Raw genomic sequence first — 26,845 nt, forward strand, 5'->3', positions numbered from 1 at the left:
GGTGGTTATCTTCAAGAATTTGAAAGCCTTTCACAGTAAAAGAAGATTAGAAGTAAGACTGGGGGTTATAATAAGTAAACCTTTTAGCTGAATGTAATAAAGAACTTTGTAATAATCAGACCTTGTTGATAATGGAATGGGTTATCTTGGGACCTAAGGAGGTTCCCTTTCTCTAAGAGACGAGAAGACAAATGATCAGGAACACTGCAATGGTGGGCTGCCTGCCTGGTCCGCAAGGTCCATTTTAATTAAAATATGACTATTGATTCAAATGTATGGTTTCTGAAGTCAGACATTAAAGCTGTTTAATTCTTCATTAAGTTTTCCTGTTAACTATAGTGTTTCATTAGAGTCGTAATGGAAGTCTGGGCTAACGCCCTACAGGTGACATTCTGGTACTCAGGGCCTTTGGAGGCAGAGTGCCAAAGTGATCGGTAATGTTACTTTCTTCTCGTGGTATTTTTTTGGGGTTACTGGGAATTGCTAGGAGAAGAGAGAAAATAATTGTTCCCTTCTGTATTAAACTTTGTAAGAACAAGAATGAAGTCACGTTGACAAGGAGAATTCTTAGAAAATAAAAAAATGGCAACATCACTGGAGATAGTGGCAGTTCCTGCACTCAACTGACAGGTGGCCTGTGACCTTGATCTGCTCCCAGGTCCTTTCAGGACTCCTGGAAGACAATGTGGATGCTCAGAAAAATCTCCCAATCTGTATTTATTTGGGAATAAAGGCTTCCTTTTTCTGAAGGGCCACCTTGCTAAAGTGATATATGCATTCATGCCCTATGTCAGGCTGGTCTATCAGAATAACCCTAGGCCTTGACCTCGGATGAGGGGGGAGGAGACAGAGGAGGTAAGAAGAGCCTGGGGATTGCCTAGGCTCAGCTGCCAAGTCATGCTGTCTTCCTGTCCACCCCCATCTCCCATAATATCACAACACCTCCCCTCCCACCACCCTGATTGTTCTCAAGGATTCATTTTGATAAAGAACCTGCCTCGGTTTAGGTCAACAAACCTACCCACTGATCTACAGTAAACTGAAATATCCTATGAATACACAGAAATTACTGAACCAAGGAACACTGTGTAACTTGTTGGGCAGTGCTTTCAACAGAACCTTTGAAAATGTCATGCTTTAAGTGGAAATGTATTTCTCAATATCCTCCTAGTATACTGTCTTGAGTATCTTTTTCAGTTGATTAAAGCTCCCAAGAGATATAAAAACTTACTGGAGCATAGTAGACATGGGGACAGGAAATGACGCTGACCATGAGCTGCCTTTGGGAAAGCAGTTGCACTAGAGTAGAAAGAGTTCTGGATGTGTAGCAGGAAGACCCGGGCTGGAAGGCATGGCCTTGAAGGACTGCTGAGGGCAGTGCTTGCCAGTATGTCTATGGGGCAAGGCCACTTTTGTTGGTTGGTTGGCTTATTTACATATTTTAATTTTCAATCCATCACAAATAGATGTTTTTGTAAAATATAATAAATATAAAAAGTTAAATTCTTTTTTATTATAAGATTCAACAGAGATAACATTAGCCTATCAAATGGTCATAAACGTGTGTAAAGGCTGCAGATGGGCAACAAGCAGTTTGCGGATCACTCTTTGAGCAGCTGCCCTTGGGGAACTCAGCCTTCCTTAGTTTCTCCACTTAGTCTTGCAAGGTAGTGTGAGGATTCAGATGATAACAAAGGTGTGTAATCAACTAAAAAGTGTCATCCACATGTTAAATTTGCATTGTCCTCATTATAATAACAGTAGTTGAAAATGATGACAAGGAGTCAAATACATTTTTTTTTGTTCTTCTGTGAAGGTAGCTATTAATGTGGCGCAATAAAGTTAGCATACTAGCGGCAGTGACTTCCCTTGAGCCAACAATTTCCCAAATACAGAATGCTTGGCCGAGAGGCAGTTGGGAAACTGCACCAGAAAGCTCCTAAAGCATACTTCTTGTCCCTGGCTCTCTACCTGGTGATCAGCTGGAACCTCACAGTGCCATCTTCTTCCCGTAGGGCCCAGTTAACAGAGGCCACTAACCTAGGACAGGCATTAAGGGTCCCAGCTCAGACATACCCTTCCCACCAGATCGCCACTTCCTTCTTGTCAGGCCAGGGAACTAGGTCAAGCAACACGCCTTGGAATCATAGTGGGAAATTTTAGGCACCTCTGGGCACAAGAAGGGTGGTGTTTGACTACACACACACACACACACACACACACACACACACTCATGTACCGCTCGCGCTCACGTGCACACATACACATGCACACACGTGCACACGCACATCAGAGCCATTCAGAACCAGCAAGAGAGCTCTCCCCAGGTGGTGGGGATCAGGGTCTTTGCTGAAGGCCCGCCCTTGGGTTTCTCTTGGCAGGCCCCCCAGCAATGCCATTGGAAGCAGATTCTAGTGAACGAGGGGCTGCACCAGTTGCTGAACATTAGAGGCTCACATGCATCTAAGCAGACTGCCGTGCTCTGCCTCCTCCACCGGCAAGAACAGGGCACTCTCCACTTTTCCCATCCCTCTGGTTTCCCACCGCCATTCTGCCAGCTCTTGTATTTTCTTATTTTCAAATAGGCATTTTTTTATATCATAAAAGTAATATCTATAAAATAAAAAATTAAGCAGTACAGGAAGATATGAAATAGGAAAACAATTTTCTCCCTTACTCCCTGACCTAGGGGTAAGTACTATTAATGATTATGTGTGTATACTTTCTTTACATTTTTTTAAAAAATTGATTTCAGAGAGGAAGAGAGAGGGAGAGAGAGCCAGAAACATCAATGATGAGAGAAAATCATTGATTGGTTGCCTCCTGCAAGCTCTCTACTGGGGATTGAGCCCACACTCTGGGCATGTGCCCTGACCAGGAATTGAACTGTGACCTCCTGGCTCAGAGGTCAACACTCAACCACTGAGCCACACTGCTTGGGCTATGTGTGTATACCTTCAAGAAATGTTAAGGCCTATCTATAATAAAAGCATAATATGCTAATTAGACCTGACAGCCAAATGACCTTCTGGATGTCCTTCTGGATGACCTTCCGGAAGAAGCCTGGGCTGTGAGGGCCACACCACTTGCACGAATTTCATGCATCGGGCGACTAGTAGAAATATAATATGTGCTAACATATATGTCACTTTTTCTTTTTGATAAATGTGATTGTTACATAGTTTGGCAATTGGCCAACATGATTCTTTTGTGTATTTTTTTCCCCATACTTTCCTTGACATTCAGATTTTGGTCTGATTTTACTTCCAAACTTTTCCCCCAGTAGCCTTCACAACCCTGTATCATGATCAAATACCCAGCCTTTCTTCTCCTTCTTCCCCAGCCAAGTACATCCTCCATCCTCCATCCCCCTGGCCCCTATTACCTTTCCAGCCTCTGCATGGTCATAGCCAGCGTCTTATTCAGCTCGTCTATCATCCTGCAGCTGGAGGGGTGCATGGGGAGGGAGCCGCTGGCGGAGGGGTGGTGCTGGCCAAGGCTGCCATACTGCAGCTGGTGCTGGATCTGGGACGGCAGGACCGTGTGGTGGTGCTGGGCCCCACCCTGCTGGCCGCTCTTCTGGGCTGCGTAGGATGCCAGCGAGAGGTCTGGCCCTCCTACAGGCATACAGATCATGACTTTCTTTGGAGGTAGCGGAGGTGACAGTTTCACTGGCAGACAAGGCAATTTCACAGGGGCTCCAGGATCTGTGGCAGAAGGTGAGAGACAGGTGTGAGTTTGGGGGTAAGAAACCCAGGACATTGCACATGCCGACCTTGGGCTGTGGCTTTCAGGGATAAAATGCACCCACTAAAGACACAGCAGGAGGAGAGCTCTCAGCAAACACCCATCATCTCCTTTCCTGCTTAACGTGTGCTGGCTGCAAGGGCCCTCAGGGACGCAGGCATTAGTGGTGCCTGTCACACAGCTGTCAGGCTGAGGGTCAACAGCCGCTGTGCACCCTCTGCTCAGGGGAACCCATGGACCTTCGAGACCTGCTCTAGCATACCCCATGATACCTACAACTTGGCCATCATGATGTGAACATATCCTTTCAGCTGGTACTTTCTAACAGGCAAGAGACTGGAAGTCAGCCCTAGGTTCAAGTACACTAAGAGAATAGCCCTCCACCGGTGACTTTAACGATGCACCCTCCATCCCCTCACCTGTAACCTGGGGACGATCTCCACACCTGGGAGGATCTGCTGTCACAGAGAGCTCTGGTGCCCTGTATGGGGGTGAGCTGTGAGCACGGGGCTGGCCTGGCCCACCCACTCACATGGCATCCATGGTGGGATGTTCAAAAGGTAGGGAAGCTCCAACAGGCACTCGGGGGCCCAATGGAACTGGCCCCACCCACCCCCCTGGTTCCATGACAGTGGCACTGAAACTTCCCAGAGATGCTCTGAATTGGGGGACACTTAGGGTTAGACCAGCCCTCATAGCATCTCTAGGATGACCTTGCAGTCTTCTGCTGGACCCTACATTCCTGGACATCATCTAGCACGGGGAGGAGGAGAGGGGAGAAGGCATGGCTGAGTTGTTCTCGTCGCAGGCTGCACGGCCAGGAGGTGGGCAAGTACAGTCCACTTCACACCTGGTGCTCATGGTGGGAGCAGTGCCGGGCTCAACTCTTGGTCTTTGAGGCCCTAGGTTTTTCTCCAACTATCTGTGTGCGTTGAGGGTGGCAGTATAACTGCCACAGTCCTGCCAAAATGACATTCCTAGAGCACAAATCTGACCTGACCGTGTCGCTCCTCAGTTTAAAACCTGCCAGTGACCTAGGACTACAGCTCAGCTTTGACAGAGCACTCAAGGCTCCCACCGTCTCCTTGCTGATCAGTTCATCTCCTCATGTTCACGCGTCACCTCCCTGAAGTTCGCTTGGTTCCTCCAGTTGGAAATAGCCTCTCCCATCTTACTTCTGATCAGCCTTTCTTACCACATGTACTGCTTTTCTCCCCTGGATTTCACTTATTTGCTCATCCCCAAATTGAGTCTCCATCCCCAGCTCACTCCTACCAGGTGGCCTTTGTTTCTCACATTCTCACAGGACTGTTGCCATCCTCTCTGGCTCCCCATGCTCAGTGGCCACCTCTTCTATTTCACAGAGAAACCAAGGTGAGCCCCCATTGGCCCTCTTCCCTTTGATCAGGCCTTGTTCTTACCCTGACCTACAGGCATCACCCTCACTCCTGAACCCACAGGCACTGCCCTCACTCCTGAACCCACAGGCAGTGCCCTCACTCCTGAACCCACAGGCAGTGCCCTCACTCCTGAACCTCTGAGCTCCCTAAATCAACTGGCATTTCCATACCCCTGGGCCTTTGTCATTTTCCCTCAAATTGGAACTTTCTCTCTTCTGTCTTCTTGGTCAATTCCTACTCTACCTTCAAGATCCAGCTCAAAAATGTCCTCTCCTGAAAAATTTCCGTGATCGTTACATCACTCCTTTCATCCTGCACCCACGGGACCCACCGTGGGCACGTGGATGTCAGTGCTGATGACATTGTCAGTATCAGAGCCAGCACTTACACCAGGCGTATTATGTGCCTCATGTTGTTCTATGCTTTTCATTTCTAACCAATTTTATCCTCACAACAAGCCTGTGACGTGGACACTGTTATTATCTCACTTTTATAGACAACGTCACTACGCTCTGAAGACTCCGAACTGAGCCTCCTGTTTACATAGCTGGCTCCTCTGGAGAACAAAGACCGTGAACAATTTGTCATTATATCCTTAGCATCTTGAACAGGTGCCCGGCTCACACAGCAAGAGGCTGAAAACATGTTTACAGAATGAGCTGAAACCATGGTTCTCTTGTGAGGGATGAATTCACATCTTAGCAGAATATAGGCTAGGAGGCAGAAATGAACATAAAATGGATCACAGTTCTGGGTTCATGCAGCTGTGGATGCATCGACACTAAACTGCTGATTCTACAGCCGAGACATAGAAAATCCCTATGGTTCCAAGGGGCCTGATGAGATGGCTCCCCTAACACCAAAATGTGAATCAATTATAACCACAAGCTTCCCCAAGCTCTCCCCCGAAGGCTCATCCTGTGACCACCCCCCCATGCACAGGACACAGTGGTGCTAATTCCAAAGTGGCTGAGAGCAGAAACTCATCACCTTTGTCCTGTTCCTGTTAAAGGAAGCATTCCTGGGGCTCTTCGAAGTTTTAGCACAAACCTAGCAAATGCAATGTGTCTGGAAGTGTTAAAGCTCTACGTCAGAGACCCTTAACCCATGATTCCCTCATCTGTGGGTCCAGCTGTCTGTCTATGGTAGGCAGATGCTCAGATGCTTGGGCAGGAGAAAGCAGAGCCAGGAGGCGGCATGGAGCTGTCTGCCCAGGAAGGCACAGTGATGACATTGGGTTCTGTCCATCTTGTGAAGGTCTAACTTCCTGCGCACCCTCCTCCACAGCGTTACTTATCATACGTCCATAGCAAAGCTTACTTGGCTTCATCACTGAGAAACAGCCAAGTGTATGCAGGAATTCTATCAAAACAGGCAAGGAGGAAATGACCAGTGGGACCAAGTTAGTGGAGATGGTTGTTTATTGTCCCAGGAAAGACCAGCTAGGGCTCAGAGGACCCTCTCTTCCTCTCTCCTGCCTACATCTTCCTTTTGGTTGTTTCATTACACATGAGCATACATTTAAGAGGGACAATGAAATTTTGTCTCAAGCAACAAATACTTAATCAGAAGTTTAGCTTTTCCCAACTGTGGATTCATTCAATGCATTGTCCTCCTCCTCCTTGCTGGTTTTGGCATTGCCTAATGTGAAATGTATGCATTTGTTGGACGATAAATAAACATATCCCTATACTCACTTCTGTTCAGCAAGGCACTGACATTCCTGTAGTCAGAACCTCAGAGGGAGATGAATGGACTGGTGCTGTGCTGCATGCCACCACCTTTTCTTTCCAAGATACCAAATTCTTAGCGTAGTTGTGAGGGTGAGACAAGACAATGTGGACATGCTTAGTTAATTACAAAGCACTACAGGCATTCGCAGTGTGACTAGCAAGGTTCTTGCCACACCTGTGAGAGTTCACCTGGCCTCATGCTTCTCAGGCTGGGGTGTGAAGATGGAAGCCAAGGAAGCAACAGAGAGTATAGTGTTTCTGTTATACAGGGAGGGCAAAAGTAGGTGTACACTTGTTCGTATGGAAAATCATACAATCATGAATAAATAATAATTCAAGGAAAAAACTCTGTATTTCATGTACTCACAACCGTAAGCCCACTTTTGCCCACCCCTGAAGGTAAGCAGGGAAAAACCAGGTGAAAGTGAATCCAGCAGCGGAGCAAAGAGGCTTGCCAAGGACCGTCATTGGAGTCTGTCATGTTTGACAGAGAGCTGCAGGAAGGGCAAAAGGCGGGGCCGTGCAGGTCTCAGTGTGTGTCCATGCCCGGCTCTGCATTGGTACCGAGAGCTAATGGCAAAGAATGCAGATCTGGAGGTGAGAAAACCTGGATTCACTAGCTGGGAAAGATGGCTCACCTTTTTTGGGACTTAGGCTTTTTACCTCTAAAAATCCAGGGATAAAAACACCTCCTTTACCTTGATAGCCCCTCACTGAGTTGCGGGGTGACACGGATTGTCTGAGGCCTCACTCTACCTCTTGCATTTACAATGACAACAGTGGCTGGCCCTGCTGGGGGCGCACAGAGCTCCCTGCTTGCCAACTTAGAAATGGACGAGTCCTCTGCAGCCAGACTGATCAAGATGCAGTGTATTCATAAAACTGTCTCTGTTGATGGAGTGGAAGGAGCAAAAACAACCCGTTCCAGAGAACAAGGAAAATAAACCCAAACTGTGAGTGTCAAAGAGCCACAAAACCCAAGGGGGCTGTATTTCCAAACATGACACTGCTCTGGACAAGGAAAAATGAAACCTGCAGATTACTTCTGCCTTCGGTTCTCCGGCCAGAGGACTGTAGAATGAGTCTGGGCTAAGTGATCACACCCCCAGCCTCTCTTCTCACTTATTAACACCTGCTGCAGAAGCCATCTGTAACTGCTGATGTATCACATGTACTTGTTAATGATAGTAGCACTTAGTGTCTTAATGAAAAAAAGATGTAAGAATTTCCCAGTTATTTGCTGATTCCAGCAGGTCAGGACTTCTGGCCTCCTTTCATAGCTACCGACATTCTCCCCAAAGACATAAAGGGCATAAGACGTGTGCTAAGAACTTAAAGAAGAGTCCAGTATCACTCAGACTCCCCTGGCTGCAAGAGAGGCACTCAGTGCCTGGCTGGTATGGCTCAGTGGTTGAGCATCAACCTATGGACCAAGAGGTCATGGTTCCATTCCTAGTCAGGGCACATGCCTGAGTTGCAGGCTCGATCCCCAGTAAGGAACGTGCAGGTGGGAGGCAGCAATCAAGGATTCTGTCTCATCATCGATGTTTCTATTTCTCTCTCCCTCTCTCTTCCTCTCAAAAATCAATAAAAATATATTAAAAAAGAAAAGAAAGACACTCACAGGAACTCCATCAATTTCTCCAGGTCAGCCTAGGGATTCTGTGGCAGTCCTTGGTCAAATGCCTGTGAAGGCAACCTGCATTGACTGACCCTTTGTGGTGAGAGGGATGGTGTGGTGGGAAACAAGAGTAACAAAGAAATTGTGTCCCCGCCAACCTGGCTTGCTCTCCCAAGCCTGGTCAGCACACGGGGACTGCAGCAAGTGTCGGACGTTTGTGAGGAATCTGTCCTGACACCTTCCAGACAGGCTCTTAGGGCACATGCAGCTCCAGCGCCAGCAGCCCGCTTTGTTTCAGACCCACTTTCCACAAAGAAACATTTCTGTTTGTGAACTGAGCCCTCCGAAGACCACCTGGAGGATGCCAGCTGAGACGAACATGCTCCCTAAGGTAGTGGGCTGGGCAGTGTGGACGGGGTCACTCGCTGGCAGTCACTGGGGCATGTTACCTTTGCAGAGCAAGCAGTTAAATTAGTTTTTATTTTATTTTATTTTTTAAGAAGATTTTACTATAGGTTTATTTATTTATTAATATTAAATTTATTGGGGTAACATTGGTCAACATGATCGTATAGGTTTCAGGAGTGAGTTTCTATGTTATAAGATCTGTATATTGCACCATGTGCCCACCACTCAAAGTCAATTCTTCTCCTGTCACCATATATTAGGGCCCCCTTTTCTCCCCACCCCCTTCCCTCTGGCAACCACCACACTGCTGCCTGTGTTCACAAGCTTCAGTTTTATACCCCACATACGAGTGAAATCATGTTTCTTAGCTTTTTCTGACTGACCTATTTCACTTAGTATAATATTCACAAGGTCCATCTATGTTGTTGAGATTTTTTTAAAAAGTAAAATTACACATATTCATTGTCAGGAAACTGCCTTCAAAGAGTTAAAACTGTAGCTGTCCCTGTAATCATGAGAACAGACATCTGACAGAGAAGTATTTTGTTGGAATTTATAAATCACCTATATAAAAACACATGATATTAGTTTGATTCTGCAGCAATGACAAATGCTGTTGCCCCCCAGGGAGACTGAGTGAGGAGAGTGCTATTTCTTAAACGTACCATGCCTCACACTCACGTGCCCCTGTGGACCCTGCTTCTCATTGCACAGCATCCTCCTCTACCATCACATTTGTACTCATCTTAAGGCCTGTCCCAAGTACATCCTTTTTTATGGCACTCTTTTTTTTTTATTCTTTCAAAATGATTTGCTCTCTTACCATTTGAATTTCTTTACAGCCATGTTTATACATCTCCATATGAACTGTTTCCTACAGTTTACAGCTGCCTACAACTCCTACAGTTGATGGGGGAACACTTTCTGTGAATGACATCAGGGCTGGCAGAGCGCCTTGCACACCTTGGGCACTTGGAATGTGGCTTCCATTCAGCCTCGCAGAGGAGGAGAGTGCCAGCACCTGAGACCTGGGTGAACCTCAAGGACACTACGCTGAATGAGATAGGTAAGCCAGTCACAAAACAACAAATGCTGTATGACTCCACATATCTGAGGCACCTGGAGTATTCAAATTCATAGAAACAAGAATTAGAATGTTGGTTACCAGGAATTAAAGGGAGAAGAAAGAAAAAGAGGAGTGTTTGATAGGTATAAATTTTTAATTCTGCATGATGAGAAAATTTTGGAAATCTGCTGCACAATAAGGTGATTATCCTTAACATTATTGGACTGTACTTAAAACTGGTTTAAAAAAAGTGCCAAGTGAATTAAATCTCCGACCTAACAGTGCTACAAAAAACACAAAGGTATTTGTTACAATTTTCACCCTGATCATAGAGGTCAGAGCAGAGACCACCCTTTTAAAAATGTTTTAATCAATAGTGTGTACCTGCACTGAAAAAAGAGTTTCTGCCTTTTGAAGACAGATGAAGACTGGGAAAGTATGGACAAATGGATATAAAGAGTGAACTCAGGTAAGTTTCCCATTCCTTCAAGGCATCAGTTATCGAGAGAGTGTGAACCTGTAACCACTTCTTGAGGCTTCTGGGTTAGGAGTCATTAACATTTGAAGGCACAGATGAGGTCCAAGGTCACAGTGGTCTAACCATCAGTTTTCTCCCACTGTCAGAGTAGAATACTGGTAGGAAAGCAAGGAGGGAGGCAAAAGTAGTCAGGTGATTTGTAGGATTGGAGAGGAGGCAGGAAGAGGAGAACAAGGACGGTGGATGGGGATTGGAAAGCAAAGGCCAGACAGAATCAGAGAACAACAGAGAAACCAAGTGAAATTACATATCGGAATGTAACTGTAGAACAGTCCATTGTAGACAATGTCCACAGAACTAGAGACAGCTGTAAATAGGAATGCTGGCTTTGGCTTCACTAGCACTGGATAGAGGGTTCTCATTAGACACCTATTGAGGCTGAAAAATACCACCGGGCACGGATGCCATTTGTCAGGTAAATTTGCAGTTGCAAATAGTTTGTAATGTTGACACTAGCAATCAACCTAGTTCTGATAATGCAGTAGGTTTCCTGGTAGTTGAGGTTCTAAAAATAGTGCAAACAAGCCCTCAGTAGGTTCACATTCACTGGAGGACTTGTTTTTAAGGATCAGCAACAGTTTCCTTTTTTTTTTTTTTTCTGAATTGTGGTCAAAAGCTCCAATGTTATCTGCCCCATTCTTGAATCTTATAGACTGTCTCCTTCTAGCATGTTCTTTGAAACCTGACCCAACTGTGGTCAGGTCCTCTATAAATAAGTGCCTTCAGAACATACTTTTAAAAGACTGGATCATTTTTTTGGTCTTAAATAGATTAAAAAATATAAAACAAAAACAAAGAAACAAAAAAACCCCCATCAATTAACCATAAAGAATTCAAATGATTTTTATTTTATTTTAAGAATAGGTATCTTGGTGGACATGGTATAAACTAATGGTTATAAGTTAAGGGCTCTGGAGTCCAACAATATAGATCCAGTCCATCTCTGCCAGCAACTACCTATGTAATCATGACCAAGTCATTTCAATTCTCTAAATTTCATTTTTCTCCACTGGGAAAAGTAGAGAATAATGATAATCGTACCTACCTCACAGGACTGAATGGTATGTCGTAAAGTTTTCAAAATTTGGCAGCTGCCATTGTTACTACCCAAGTGTGAACGTCAGACTAAAGGCCAGCTACCATGTAGCTTTATCCTTTATTCAAATGCCACTCGTGGGGCACACAATTGCAAGTCTCTTACGCAGAAGGCATGGATTATTTATGCATTGTCTAACATTTGACTTCTGGAAATAGGATGTCTGGAGAGGTGACTGAGGAAGACTTAGAAAGGAAGAAAACAGTGTTTTTTTTGTTTGTTTGTTTGTTTTGTCTCAATCACCCTTTCCTCTAGGGTCAGCCATCATTCCAAGAAGGACACATTTTGAGAATCATTCATTTCAGATCATATTCATTATGCAACCAGCTCTGGTGGGCACTGCACTTCCAGAATGGAAGGGACTGCAGTGCCCGGCCATTCCTGACCTTTACTACATGCTACTGAGCATGCTGGTGCTGGACAAGATGAGATGGAAAAGGATGGCAGTAGGAGAACAAAGAAATAGTTTGGGAGAGCAGGAGGGCTTCTCTGTACCTGGCTCAAGGACAGAGACCATTTGTATGATAAACAGTCTCCAAGTTAATTTCCTGATAAAGTGGAAGCAAATACCAAAGCAGAGATATTTCTGCATCGTTCCCCCCGATCGTGTACCTGGGTGTAGCCCAGTTCAGGCCAGCCTTGTACCAGACAAATCACCACTAACACTAAGGCTTGGTGTCTTCCAAATTGTCTTGTGTTTCCTTTCAAATTGTCAACGGAACATGACACTGAGAACACGCTGAAACTCCTAAGTCTCAATTTAGAGTTCCAGAATTCTTAGTTTATTAATTCCTTCTGACATGGCCCAGATGTCTCTCGGGTAATTAGTAACAGAACACAGGGTTGGTGTAGCTGCCTCATGGTGATGGGGATTCATTATGACTGATTACTCACTTACAACATTCAAGCAAGTCTAATTGAGCTTAAACCCAAAAGCCCAGCACCGGGATCATAGCCCTCAGGCTTCTGTACCTGTTTTGTCTTCGTCATATTTAAGAGGCTACCAAGTACACTATGGTAAGGATGACTTTTTTATCCATTTGATATGGAGGTGAGATTCACAGGTAATAGATAAAGTCTACTCTCCTTGGGAAAGAACGAGGGAAGCTAGTTTACATATTGTCATCCCTCAAATATCAAGAGTCCGGAGGATGCCAGGCTATGCAAGTTCAGGGCTCAGAGCCGAAGCTATGCATGGATGGAGTGTGCCCTCAGTAATTAGATAAATTAAAGGGTGCTGCTGGCTAAGAAATTCTGTCAATTCTTCTTTAAAATGTCTTATCTAATGTTCTGGTCTCTCTCTTCCCACTGCTATCAGCCAGATGCTTGTTAACTCACATTTCAACAACTGGAGGAGCCTCTTAAATAGGCTCAAGCTGTTTGACTTAACTCAACCAGTGATTTTGGAGAACGAGGCATAGGTCTGGCCTCGGTGGCTTCTCTGTCAGGTCCTCCACCTTGTCTTCTTTCTGTTCAGTCTACACAGTGACCCAGGAAACTTCTGTAAAGGCTAGTTTTAGTCATAGCACTGCCCTGCTCAAAAACCTCTACCGGCTTTCCACCGACACAGGCATACAATCTAAATCCTCGAATGCCTTCCCTGGTGACCCCTCTCTCAGTACATCCTGAGATGGGCCCGCCTTGGCTCAGCCACCTGGTCACTGACCCGGATGTTGGTCCCTCTGAGTCTTTATCCAGGGTCTTCCTTCCTGGAATACTCTTCCCTCATTCTCTGTAGGTGCCCTTCATGCTCCAAAGGTCAGCTCAAGCCTCAGCCTTGTCCAGTAACCTTTCATCAGATGGCATGCACTGAACTACAAGGACCACTCTTGACAGTAGTGATTTTGCCACCCTATTTTTTAAAATATATATTTGACCCTTGGACAACAGAGGTTTGAACTGTGTGGCTCCATTATATGCAGATATTTTCAATAAGTAATTTTTGATTCACAGTTGGGAGCCTGTGGACACGGAGGGCTGACTGCATGCATTGTTCTACGTTGGGGACTTCAGCATCCTCGGAATTTTGTATCCGCAGGGGTCCTGGGACCAATACCCCCAGAGGCTGAGGGGCAGCTTAAGTTTTTAGGGAGTCAAAAGTTAAATGTGGATTCTCAACTGCATGGGGGGCCAGCACCCCACACCCATGCATTGTTCAAGAATCCACTGTATATATAACCAAGCAATTCTAATTTTAGAAATAAAGTAGGGAAGACTCGAACATGCTTGTAAAGAAAAACATATGATGTTGAGGATGTTTGCTATTGTGCTTTTCACAAGGAGAAGATGGAAAGCCCATAAGAGGGCAATCAAGTAAATCCTGACTTAGACCAAGCAGCCAAGAAAATCATGTGCATCTTCACTAACATGGGAATCAGTCCACGGTATATCACTGAGTGCACAGAGCAGTGATAGAAGACTGTACAGCAATATTTTAGATAGACAGGTATATGATAGATAGATCATAGATAGATATGATAGATCATAGATAGATAGATAGATGATAGATCATAGATAGGATATAGATATATATGATAGATAGATCATAGATAGATGATAGATGATAGGTAGATCATAGATATGATAGGTAGATACGATAGATAGATAGATCGATGATAGATAGATGTGATAGATAGATATGATAGATAGATGATAGATAGATAATAGATAGATGGATATGATAGATAGATGGACCGGGTGCTCTCTTGGAAGGAGGCTCTCTTCTGTGAGCATTTTATCCTTCTGGTTTTCTATGCATTTAAACTTTGGGGCACTGAACGAAAGTGTTATTAATGAATTGAATGGTATACATGGAAATTTGCCCTTTTAAACCACAAACATCTGCAGGGATGGATGCATACGTTGATGGAGGAGTTTGACACAGCTCCATGTTTAGGTTGGACTCTAATAAAACCCAGCACCACATGAGAGAATCCCACGATCCTGGAACAACATTCACTGAACTAGGCATCGGGAAACACAGGATCTAATCGTGGCTCTACAGCAGAATTCTTGCCCACCCTGGAAAACGGCACTCATTTTCTTGAACTTCAATTTTCTATTATAAAATAAGTGTCTATTCTTCCCAACCTCTATCCCCATTCCATCTTACAAAAATGTACGGAGATAAATAGAAACGATAAGAATACCAAAGACGCTGTAAAAAGGCAGTTGATCAGCATCGGGTGGGATTATGATCAAGGCTGGAGGACAACCCTCTGAAATCTTTAGTCTCTGATATACCACAGGCTCGAATCCCAGGGGTATCCGATTCACGTGCTAATGTGCAAGGAAGGGCAATTTACTGGACAGCTGATTTAATATCGTGAGCACATCAGTTAAGCAACAATTTAAAAATGAAAAAATGAAAATGCAAGAATCATTTTAGAACAACATTCCTAAGCTTACTCTTCTTTTAAAAGTATTTCTCACAATACTTTACAGATATTGTCTTTGCTTTTTAAAAAGTAAAAAAAAGGTTTTTTTTTTATTGATTTCAGAGGAAAACAGAAAGAGATAGAAACATCAATGATGAGAGAGAATCATTGATCAGCTGCCTCCTTCCTGCAAGCCCCCTACTGGGCATGGATTCCGGGCAACCTGGAACCGAACCCTGACCTCCTGGTTCATAGGTCAAACCACTTACTTAGCCGGTGCTTATTTGTTTTTTTCTATTTTTAAGAGAACAGCACAGATATAAATTTTAATAAAAGAAATATACTGGCCTTTACATCAATAATTTAAAGACAAAATTTTAAAGCTTTGGCAAACTCATTATGAAGGGAACAAGGTGCTACTCTTTATCTTTGCAAGGACTCTGACATGGAACCTGGCCCACCTAGATGGGCAGGTGGCCTTGAATTACTCACATGGATGCCGATGTGCACGTTGACAGATACACATGACTGAAGGCTCTTGGCACATGACTGGTAGGTGTATATCGAATATTTCTTGACACAAAGACACAAACCCAGGCATGACTGCGTGTACCAAGACACACATGGAAACACCCACACGTCCCACAGTCCCACGGAGCGGCCTCCCCGAGGCGGTGCACGGGCTTCAGGTGAAAAGGAAGAGCAGAGGTTTCCCTTGAAGGGAAGGGGGTGGGGGGCGGCGCCCCCAGAGACGTCTTCACTCACCTGTCAAGTGGTTGGCAATCCTGGCTGTGGGTTTGGGAGGCAGGGCGGGGGGCTGCTTGAGGAGGGACAGCTGCTTCACTGGGGTCTCCTCATGGTCTCCAGAGAAAGCAGCAGGTTTTTTGGGGGGCAGTAGCAGGACTGGTTTGGCTGAAGGATCTTGGGACAGGAGGACTCCAGACTCACTGGCAGAGGGACTCTCTTCAGACACTGAGGGGACAACCACAGGACACACAGGAGACATTACACAGATGCAGTGCGTGGGGCTGGCGAGCACACAGGACAGGGGCGAGGCAGCCACAGGCAGCACTCCGGCTCCTCCAGGCGGTCCTGAGAGTGTGAGGAGCTAGAGAGGATGCTGGAAACCCCTCTCCGGGCACAGTTGGGGAGGCAGAGGCAGAGGCAGGAAAGGGAGAGGGGGAAGGATCAAGAGGGAGAAAAAGGAAGAAGGCATTTTCTCAAAACGCTGTCACGTCCATCTCGGCGGTTATAATGCTGACTCTGTGGATGCTCTAGAATGTGACGACCCACAGACGGCAGGGTAATGCATCGGGGATGAAGTGCCTCCTCTGATCCGAACCAGCACCAAACACCAGCACCCCCCTTGGGGCCCGCTGCCCTGTGCTAGGCAGGGAGAGAGAGGGGGTTCTTGTTTTTGCCCGCTGGGTCTCGTCCTTGCTCCCAGGTCTGGGACACCAGGTAATGAAGACAGCCTAGAGCCGTGGTCGGCAAACTGCGGCTCGCAAGCCACATGAGGCTCTTTGGGCCCTTGAGTGTGGCTCTTCCTAAGCCTTAGGAGTACCCTAATTAAGTTAATAACAATGCACCTACCTATATAGTTTAGGTTTAAACAATTTGGCTCTCAAAAGAAATTTTAATCGTACTGTTGATATTTGGCTCTGTTGACTAATGAGCTTGCCGACCACTGGCCTAGAGTTTGAACTAGGGGGGCGGCCTACACATGGGCGGTGGCTGCTCTGGAGCCCCCTGAGCTGGTGCAGCCTCTAGTGGGCCCTGCCTTTTACAGGCACCTCCCTGCCCCTGCGGCTCCTATAAACCTCAGCCAGGTAAAGGATGCTCCTCAACACCTTTTTGTCTCCCGCCTCCCTCTCTCCTCTTACTGGCCTGAATTATGGTTTTCTTGTTTTGATTTGCCCCATTTCTTTCTCTCTCCACCTGGGCCCCCCCCTTTTTTGGTTAATCCTTGCCTGAGGATATTTTTACATTGATTTTTAGGGAGAGTGGAAGAGAGAGGGAAAGACAGAAAAACACATCGATTGGTTGCCTCCTGAACGAGCTGCACCAGGGCCTGCAGCTGGGGAGGAGCCTGCAGCCAAGAGACGTGCCCTTGAACTTTGGTCTGCAGGCCAATGCTCTATCTACTGAGCCAAACCAGCTAGGGCTCGCCCCATTTCTCTTTGCTCTGCACTGGCCTGACTCTTCCTTTGCCCCGACTGGCTCCAGTGAGGAGCTGTTTTGGGCAGAGGCACAGGCCTCCTGGCAGATGACAGTCTGAAACTGTGGCTCCACTGGATGTCAGACCTCACCATGCCCATCAAAGCCATCTGATCAATGTTACAGGGAAGGGTGAATAAAAACACAATTCACTGCTTCAGCTGGGAAAATCGCCCCAGCTTGCGGGACGGGGGATGCAACTCAGCTGCCTGTATCCTTCCTCCCATCGCTGCTACAGTAAGAATGCCCAGAAGGGACTCCTCTCCGCGCCTTCTTCCTCTCTGACCTGGGTAGCAGTGTTCCCTGCAGCACCCAAGCTCTGGCAATAACCCCCTGATGCTCAATGCTCCTTGTCCCAAGGGACACTGTTATCAGCGTGGGACACACCTGGGCCCACAGTGAAGCCCGGGACCTGACTCTGAGAGACACCATCTCTGCCACCCTCCCACCTGCGCTCTGCTGAGGAGACTGTGCACCTGGTGTGGGGAAAGGTCGTGCCTCTCTACCCACGCCAGATCTTCCAAGAGGTCCCTTCCCCAGGCGCGACTCCTGACAACCATCCTCACTGGCTTGGGGAGGGTCCCAGGAGGGAATGAGTATTGGCCGCTCAGAGGGCTTTGGACCAGAGAGGGAGCAGTAGTTAGATGGCGTCAAAATCATCTGTTGATAGGATACAAGTTAACAAGCAAATGGTAAACAATGTAACGGCCAATGAACACACTGACTGTATACCGTAAATTGGTACAACTTGCTAAATTGATACAACCATTAATTGGTAACTGGGGCTAGGATGAAAGGAAATGCCAGGGCAAGCAGACAGGTGAGTTAGATAGGAACCAGAGAGAAGTGCAGGGTTCTTTAGCTTGATCTTAACAGAAATGAGTGTTAGAAAACAAAACAATGACATTTTACATAATCAATAGTACAAAAACAGGGTATGTCACTTTAAAGATATTAAAGGTATAAAAATATTTTTAAAATCTAGAATAATAACTGAATATCGTCCCAATTTTTATACTCAGCATGTACTGGTTGGTCAGTTGCATCCCTATTTCTAGAATTCTAACGCGTGGGGTGGTGGACAATGAAACCCCAAGTCCAGTCAGGCCAGAGAGCCTTAATGCCCCCTGCTGGGCCTGTGGTGAACTCTCCCAGGGCCATTACCTGTCCCATCCATGATGTCTGAAGGTTGGAGCACCTCGTATGAGCAGGGGTCTCTGGGCATCGGGACCGGCTCCATTTCGGACAGGGCGGGCAGGGACAGCTGGCTGGCGCTCAGGGACTGTCCGTTTTCCAGGGAGTCCTCCTCATTGGATATGGAGAGCTCCCCATCTGCCAGGGAGAGGAAGTGCCGTTAGACAACGCCTGCCTCCGCGAAGGGTGACATCCAGGGTCTAACTGAGTCTCCATCTGTATCAACATCTGCACTTGTTCTTTTGCTTTTGAGACATTTACTTTATTTTTAGAGATGTGCCATCTAACCACCAGCACAACAGTTTCCAATGATCTTTAGTCAGTTGCTTCTTCTCTCTCCATCTTTCTAACCACAATCCACCATATTTTGTCTCTCTTTATTTTTTTTTAATGAAAGTGAATAAAAATTGATTTTTCTTCATAATCTTGGAAACTTGGAAATACTGAGCAGACCTCAGAGCCTGGAAAACCAGGGTTAGGAATTCCTACTTCAGGGAATAAAGGGCTCCATGTCACGCAACAAGTGCCAGGAGCATGGTACTCCCGCCTAGGAAAAAAACATCCTGTCTTCTCACTGCGTCTGCCCAAATTCCCTCTGAAAGGCCACAGCAGCCAGAATGCGGGAAGTGCCTGAGTTCTCCAGAGCTCACCCGTGCTTGCTGGTCCTGTGGGTGGGCAGGCTCTGATCTGGCTTGCAGCTCAGCAAAGCAAGGGGCAGCCAGTTAACACCATGGGGAGGATCAAAGGCTCTGCACAGTGGCCATTTGTCAAATCACCCCCCCCACCCCCAGTGTGATTTCATCCTAGCCCGGGGGAGTCCACCATAACTAGACACTGAAATAAAATAAAATTTTAAAGGGGACTGAAGGCTGTTCTAGTAAAATGAGCAAATGCCCAGATGGAAGACTCTTACGTGATGCTTGGTCAGAACACAGAAACTAGCAAAGCAATTATCCGGCTTACAACTGCAAGCAAGATGACTCACTCCTAGTAATGAAACAGCGAAATGACTCCAAGGTTAAATGTGGAAACACAATCCTTTTGCTCTGCCTTCCCAAGGCTGTAACTTGATCCACAATGATATATGGTGACAAAGGACCCTCTGCCAGCCCCTCCCCCAATTATCTATGACACGTATGTCCAACAGAGTGACCTACACATGAGCAGGCTTTAGATAACGTATGGCTCAAGGACATAGGATTTTTAACCTGAATGTCCCATAAGCATAGAGAAAACATAACGGAGAGCAAAAAAATCATCTGAAACAGACAACATAAAGCATAGTACTCCAAAAGAGTGTTGTGCGTCTGTTTTCTTCCTTTTCTCATTTAGCCTTTTAATTGCCCCAAATGGTAGCAGTCAGTCATTATTATAACTGATTAGCAAGATGATTACTCCTCCTCACTAATACGAGCAGCGCAGACCCAAGGCTAACGCCACGGAGAGGACACTGCTGAAAAAAAAACGAGGGTCTGGGGTGGGAAGGGCTGTAGTATGAGGGTCCCTGCACAGCATACCATCATGTATGGTCCCATTCCTCTTAACATGCTTTAATTTCACATGTTCAAACCGATGCCGTGGGAAGTAGCTCTGCTTCAAGTTCCCAGTTGGTGAAATAATGACACAGCTACCATTCAGTTTAATACATCCCTTGGAAACCACTTTGATTTTTGATGTTCCAAGTGTAATAAAAGTCCTGGATAAGACAATCAGTGGATAAGGGGTTTCAGCTCTGTTGCCAAGTTCTGCTTCGTTGGGGCAAAGATGCAGTGGGGTGATTGGTGCACTTTTTTTTTTCTGGTGAACATTTCAACAGTTAGAAATGCTATAGAAGCAACACTGGGAAGAAAGATACAACTGCGGTTGGATTACTTTAGACTCTGCAATATCACTCATTCCTCTTGTGTCTATTTACCCCTCAAAAAATTTAGCTCCCTATGAATTAAAAGTACCTTCACTAAGTCACAAGGCCCATACCACTTTAGAGAAGAAACAACCTTGGGAATTCCACTGCCATAATGTCTACATATTCATTTCCATTGAAAAAAATGAAAATAGGAGAAAAAAGAAGAAATAAGACACTGATCATATCGCCACCCTAACAGATACAATTTCTTTTTCAGTACATATTTTTCATTGTTACATTCTTACTATGAATCAAATTTTGTCTTTTTTTACTACTATAGAATTACAATTTGCAGAATTTCCGTCTTAATGATTATATTAGACTAGAGGCCCATTGCACGAAGAGATTCATGCAATAGGTCTTCCCTTCCCCTGGCTGCCAGCACTGGTTTTCCTCCGGCACCCGGGACCCAGGCCTTCGCTCCGGGAAGAGCCTTCAGTCTTCACTCCACCACTTCATGTCTATGTATGCAAATTAACCGCCATCTTTGTTGGGTTAATTTGCATACTCTCCTGATTGGCTGGTGAGTGTAGTGGAGGGATAGTCAATTTACATGTTTGTCTATTATTAGGTACAATGAATATACTGATGCTTATCCAGCTATCTCCCTATGGTTCGTCACAAAGGGATTTCAAATGTTTTATGCTATTATGAAAAAAGGAAGTTCTATTGACCATCTTCTTATATAAAACCTCTCCTGCCATTAGAATTCCCCCCTTTAAAAGAGATTCCAATAAATGTAATTTATGTGTATCAATAATTTAATGTCTAGTGACACATACCTGGATCTTCTGAAATTGTCTTTCTAAAGGTTTATTTTTCTTTTTATTTACACAATAGCAATGTACAGATCGCACTTATTTCTTAGCTTTCGGTCATTCAACATTAATTTTAATAATCATGTTTTATCTATGTATGTATGAATGCAGGTATGTATCTATATATACGCTACATATGTATACATATCTAGTAGAAAAAATTAAACCCATTCAATATGTACAAAAATTCATTATCAATATCATTTATGACCAAGATTGGTAGTGACAGAAGTGAAAAACATTTTATTTGGGGTCATATAACATGGGCATAGAATGATGTTATTATTTGTTAAGTAACTGTTATTTAAAATTCTTATGGAATTTTTGAACATACACAAAGTAGAAACATTAATGTAATGGACCTTGTATACTCATCTTCTAGGCAAGGAACCAGCGGGGAATTCCTAAGGCTTGGTGGTTCCAAGTTTGATGAACTTGAAGACCATTGGGACTGGAGAGAGCAGTAGGGTAGAGTGGAGGTGTAAAATGTGTCAGATGCTGACATATCCAACAAGGAAATCAGATCACAGAGGGGAGAGAGGAGCTTGGTGACGTGGATGTAAGATACAGAACTGGCCATAATGCTGTGCCAGGCCGACTTTCCTCTGCTTGTGTGGTGTAACGAATGAAGATGTTGGTAATACCAAATCGAGGACAACGAAGGGAAAGGTGAGAGCGAATTGACTCAATTGATAAACTCCTGTTGCGAGCTTGTAATTAACAACATGCATCACATCCCAGAAACTGCCAACCCTCACAACGACCTTGTGAGAAAGGCAGACGTTCTCTATGAGCAAGTTAGGATACACGTTATGGTTTATAGAAACTACAGACCAGCCTGCTTCCTCCAAAGCTCTGGGCTTCACCACACCCTGCCCTGCCTCTCCTCTCATATGCCAGGCAGGCATTGTGCCAAATGCTCAGGAGAAAACAGACATGGCTTGGGGAAGAGAGTGGGACAAGATGTGGTGAAGAAATGCAGAAAAGCAGGCACAGAGAGAGTTAGTGTGAGCCAGCTGGGGTGAGCCGGGGAAATGTAGCCAGATTGAGAAGTCCTGAGAAGTGGCTGAAAAAAAGAAGGGTGAAAGAAGATAGAAGACATGTGCTCAGGCTACCTGAAGATCCCATATGAGAGGTAGAACTTGTCTTGCATTGAATTTTTAAAATATTCTAAAAGTACAATTTATCAAAAGTTGTATTCTAGGAGATTGGCCTAAAAGAATAATTTGAATTTTTGTTTCCTTATTTGCTTGGAAATTGTGACTACATTCCAAGTGGTTTTAAAAAATTACTGTTTTGCTATTGCTATTTATTTTGCTTTAGGAATACTCTCTAGTTTTAGGGTGATTGACATCACTTTCTGATCAATTAAATTTTCTCAAACCTTAAGGTAACTAAAGTTCTTTTTTTTAATAAAATAGGTGAATGCCACCATAAAAACCAATGAGCAACTAGAATTCTTTCAGGTTCTTGTGGATGCCTATGTAAAGACAGTTTCTACTTTTAAAAAATGATATGAAAGATGGACTTTTCTGAGTGGGCTCAGGGTTTCTGATACTTTGCAGGTTAAGATAAAAAGTATTAATTTTAATTTTGAAAAACAAAAGTACTATAGTATAAACTTAAGTTCACCACTGAATCTGATATTTTAGGATATGCTTTATGGTTTATATAAAAAAACTTATGTTTAAAAATGTATTTCTAGTTGGACAATAACTCCTTACTTAACAAATAATAGTTAAATGTGACTATAAAAAATTGCTTTATGCCGAAACTGGTTTGGCTCAGTGGATAGAGCGTCGGTCTGTGGACTGAAAGGTCCCAGGTTCGATTCCGGTCAAGGACATGTACCTGGGTTGTGGGCACATCCCCAGTAGGAGTTGTGCAGGAGGCAGCTGATTGATGTTTCTCTCTCATCGATGTTTCTAACTCTCTATCTCTCTCTCCCTTCCTCTCTGTAAAAAAAATTGCTTTATGAGGGCATGTGCTACGGGGTGGGAGCGGCTGGGGAGAGGTAAATGGGGGAAAAAGGAGACTTATGTAATACTTTAAACAATAAAGAATTTAACTTAAAAAAGAACTGCTTTATGTCTGCATATTGAGCCATTACTGCAATAAATTTCTCAAAGATAAAAAACTAAAAAGATTTAAAAGTTAGAATAAGCAATATAAATAAATGTGTGTTCACATATACATATTTATTTTTCAGGTTGTGTAAAAGAAAAGCAAAATGGATAGTTTTGACTTACTCATAAAACTTTTTGGTTTTTAATTTGCAAAATAGAATGTTATAAACCAAATAAAAAGGAGCCCAGAATAATAGGGAAACATGAGCTCACCACAGCTAATAAAAGAATAATTATTCCAAGTATGAAGAGTATTTGTACAAATAAATAAAAACCAAGTTCCCGTGCCACTTGCCAAATGGATAGCCTTGCTCGGAATGAAACAAATGCAATAAAATGCCCATGTGGGTGATGCAGATACATAAGAATGTGTTTGAAATAATGTCAAGTACAAAAGCAGGAGTGGAGAACAATATGTACACAGTGATTATAAAAACATCAAAATGAAGTATGCATGCAGGTTGGCAAAGTTCTGAAGTAAATCTGGCAAAATATAAGTAGGGTTTAATGATTATTAATTTTTTCTGTAAAAATCCTTGTTTATAAAAAATAACATGAAATCTGCATGCTGCTTTGTTAAGTGAAATAAAAAAAGAATAGCTTTTGTTAGGGGAAAACTCCTCACTCTTTTGGTTTCTTGAGGAGGCGTTTTCCTAAGCCCTCCTTATTTTTGCGTAGCTCCCTACCCCCTCCAGGTAACTCACTGCTGGCCCCTGTTTCCCCACTGGGTGGAGAGAGCCCCAATGTGAGCACTGGGGTGTGCTCGGCACTCCTCCCTGCCACCTGGGCTGGTGGTGACTCAGGAGGCAGCCTTGCCCTCTTGGGCTGACCCTGAGATCTAGGCTGGGGGGTGGGGGGTTGAGCAGAGAGTTGTCAGGCCCATCCATGTCCTCCTCCAGACCAGCCTTTATCAGTAATAAAGGTGCCGTCTCCCTACACTTTGATCTCCCACTTGTCTTACCTCTAAAATGGTTCAGAAACTCAGAAGGAAGAAGAGTGCTAATATTGGGCCATTCAAGTGAAGAGGAGACTCAAGGGAAGAGAATGCCCTCCCACCTCAGGCAAAGAGAAATGGAAGGGGGCACTGATAGACATGGAAAGGGTGCAGTTATAGACCATGGAGGCCTGCAGCCCAGCAAACAGAGGTGCTGGTGAGCACCCTGACTCATTCTCAGGAGAGCTGGGTGGGAACAGGCGCAGGAGGCGCAGTGCACAAAGCCAGACCTTGAGCTCTGGAGAGCTGCCTTCTTGTTTCTGTCCTCACTAGCTTGCAACACGTCACTTAACTCCTGGGGCATTAGTTTCTGTCCCTTGAAAACGAAGGGACTGTGTTAGTTGAGGCCCAACTTCCTTCCAAAAGAACTGTGGGCTGCGAGGCTGCAGTAGGCACAGGGGCGGGTCTCAGCCCATCCTCCGCGCCCCTGCCTGTACCCTCCCGGTCCCCTGTCTGCTGGAAGCCCCATTCCCACCGCCACCACTCCTGCGCGCTGATGGCGCAGGCCCCAATCACACCCTATGATGTCACGGAGCAATTGGGGCTGGCACCAGCAGTGGGTACAATTCGTGCACTGGGCCCCTAGTGTGTGTGTGTGTGTGTGTATAAAACTTCATTTAGCTAACAATAAACCTAAAATCCATCAATGTACTTCCTAGTTTTTGATATACTATGCCCAGACAGAGTATGTCATACCATAAAAAGAAAACCTAGGTGAAAAATGATTTGCTATTTTAGCTTATCAGTTATCAGGGTTATTTGCAAGTAATTGGGAGGAAGGGGCTTATTCTATGTCTTCCCACTATCATGCAGATGATAACGGGGTGTGAGTGGCGGCTGGTACTCTGATCACCCCCCAGGAGCACAGGGAGGTGGAGAAGCCCTCAGGGGTGCCCAGTGATCAGGACTGGCGCTGAGCACCTGCAGCAGATGCAAGTGGGGCCGCCACTGGCAATGGGTGTGAGTGGCAGCTCTGGCGCTGGCTGCAGGTGTGAGCAGGGCTGGCGCTGGCAGCTCTGGCGCTGGCTGTGGGTGTGAGCAGCTCTGGTGGTGGCATGCGGGAGCAAAGAATTTTCAGTAACCACCAGAGGATCGCCCCAATGACAGTGACCAGCGCTCCACCTTGGTCTGGCGCCCCTGCTCCACCATCCCTCATCCCGCCATGGCCAACACCTGCCATGTTCCGCACACGCCCCTCTGGTGGTCAGTGTATGTCATAGTGACCGGTTGTTTCGTGGTTCAGTTGTATTGGTTGTTCTGCTGTTCAGTCTATTTGCATATTAACCTTTTATTATATAGGATATTTAATATATTTTATTGATTTGTTTTTTTTACAGAGAGGAAGGGAGAGGGATAGAGAGAAATATCGATGAGAGAGAAGCATCTATCAGCTGCCTCTTGCACACCTCCCACTGTGGATGTGCCCGCAACCAAGGTACATGTCCTTGACTGGAATCAAACCTGGACCTTTCAGTCTGCAGGCCGATTCTCTATCCACTGAGCCAAACTGGTCAGGGCAGGGCTGAAGTTTTATATTTTATTAAAAAAACTGGTAAGTAAAGTTTTAGTCTAGACCTAGTGACTTGTGCGCTGCATGAAAGGCTTCTACACAAGGTAGAAAGACAGGGGCAAGGAGGAGCAGAGAGGTGGAAGGGATGGGAGGAAACATTTTTGGAGAACTTAAAGTGTCTTCAGTGTCAAGCACTATGCTGGACATTTTATGTATAGTAGTAACAATAGCAATACCTAAAACGATATTTTGGGAATTTATCATGTGCCAGGCTTTTTTGCTCTCTCTCTCTCTCTCTATACATATATATATATCTGTCTAAATCTATATACTCACACATACATATATTTATAACAACACAATGAGGTTGGTACCTAAATTATCCTCATTGTATAAAGGAAACTGAACACTCGATGGTTTAAGTAACTTGTGTAGATCAAAGTATAGCTGGCTGGTGCTGAGCTATTATGTGGCAGGAGTGTGTGTGAGCTTATTTAAAATGACTTATTTTTAACTTTTTGTTACTTAAGGATGGTAAAAGAACAACATAGCAATTCTTTATAATTAAGACACCGTTGTCACAGTTAAAACTCAAATTCTGTTAGTGTTAGTACTTGCAGAGAAGAAGAATAAATGACATGAAATTACTAGAGTCCCAGTGCACAAAATTTGTGCATGGGTATGGTCCCTAGGCCTGGCCTGCAATCAGGGCCATTTTCCCCAGCTGCCTGCAGCCGGACCTGCCCCCTGGCACCACCCACTCCCAGTTCCCTGTTCACCATCAGGTGATTGGAGCCTGCCAGCCAGAGGAAGGGACCAAGAGGTAGTCAGTGCGCCTCATAGTGACTGGTCCAGTGGTTGTTCTGGTTGTTCAGCCATTAGGGTCAGTTTGCGTATTACCTTTTTATTATATAAGACTAGAGGCCTGGTGCACAAAAAATTGTGCACTCGCGGGGGGCGGGGGGTGTCCCGCAGCATAGCTTGTGCCCCCTTCCAGGCTGGGACCCCTCGGGGGATGTCCACCTGCTGGCTTAGGCCTGCTCCCCAGGAGATTGGGCCTAAGCTGGCAATCAGACATCACCCTGGCAGCCCAG

General features: G+C 45.1%; 1 protein-coding gene across 6 annotated transcripts in view; it reads right to left on the minus strand.

Annotated features, from left to right (window-relative positions):
- Positions 1-26,845, minus strand: part of PHACTR1 (phosphatase and actin regulator 1) — a 500,267-nt gene that overhangs the window by 60,059 nt on the left and 413,363 nt on the right. For 5 of the 6 annotated variants that reach the window (XM_006769720.2, XM_006769719.2, XM_006769725.2 and 2 more), the window contains 3 exons: positions 18,368-18,535; positions 15,752-15,958; positions 3,386-3,707 (listed from right to left, as the gene is read on the minus strand). In XM_006769720.2, the coding sequence (XP_006769783.1) occupies positions 3,386-3,707; positions 15,752-15,958; positions 18,368-18,535 (697 nt within the window). The remainder of the gene's footprint in view (positions 1-3,385; positions 3,708-15,751; positions 15,959-18,367; positions 18,536-26,845) is intronic. The other variant, XM_006769722.2, reaches the window with a different exon arrangement.

This window comes from Myotis davidii, unplaced genomic scaffold (assembly GCF_000327345.1).
Source record: "Myotis davidii unplaced genomic scaffold, ASM32734v1 scaffold62, whole genome shotgun sequence".
Classification (NCBI taxonomy): Eukaryota; Metazoa; Chordata; class Mammalia; order Chiroptera; family Vespertilionidae; genus Myotis; species Myotis davidii.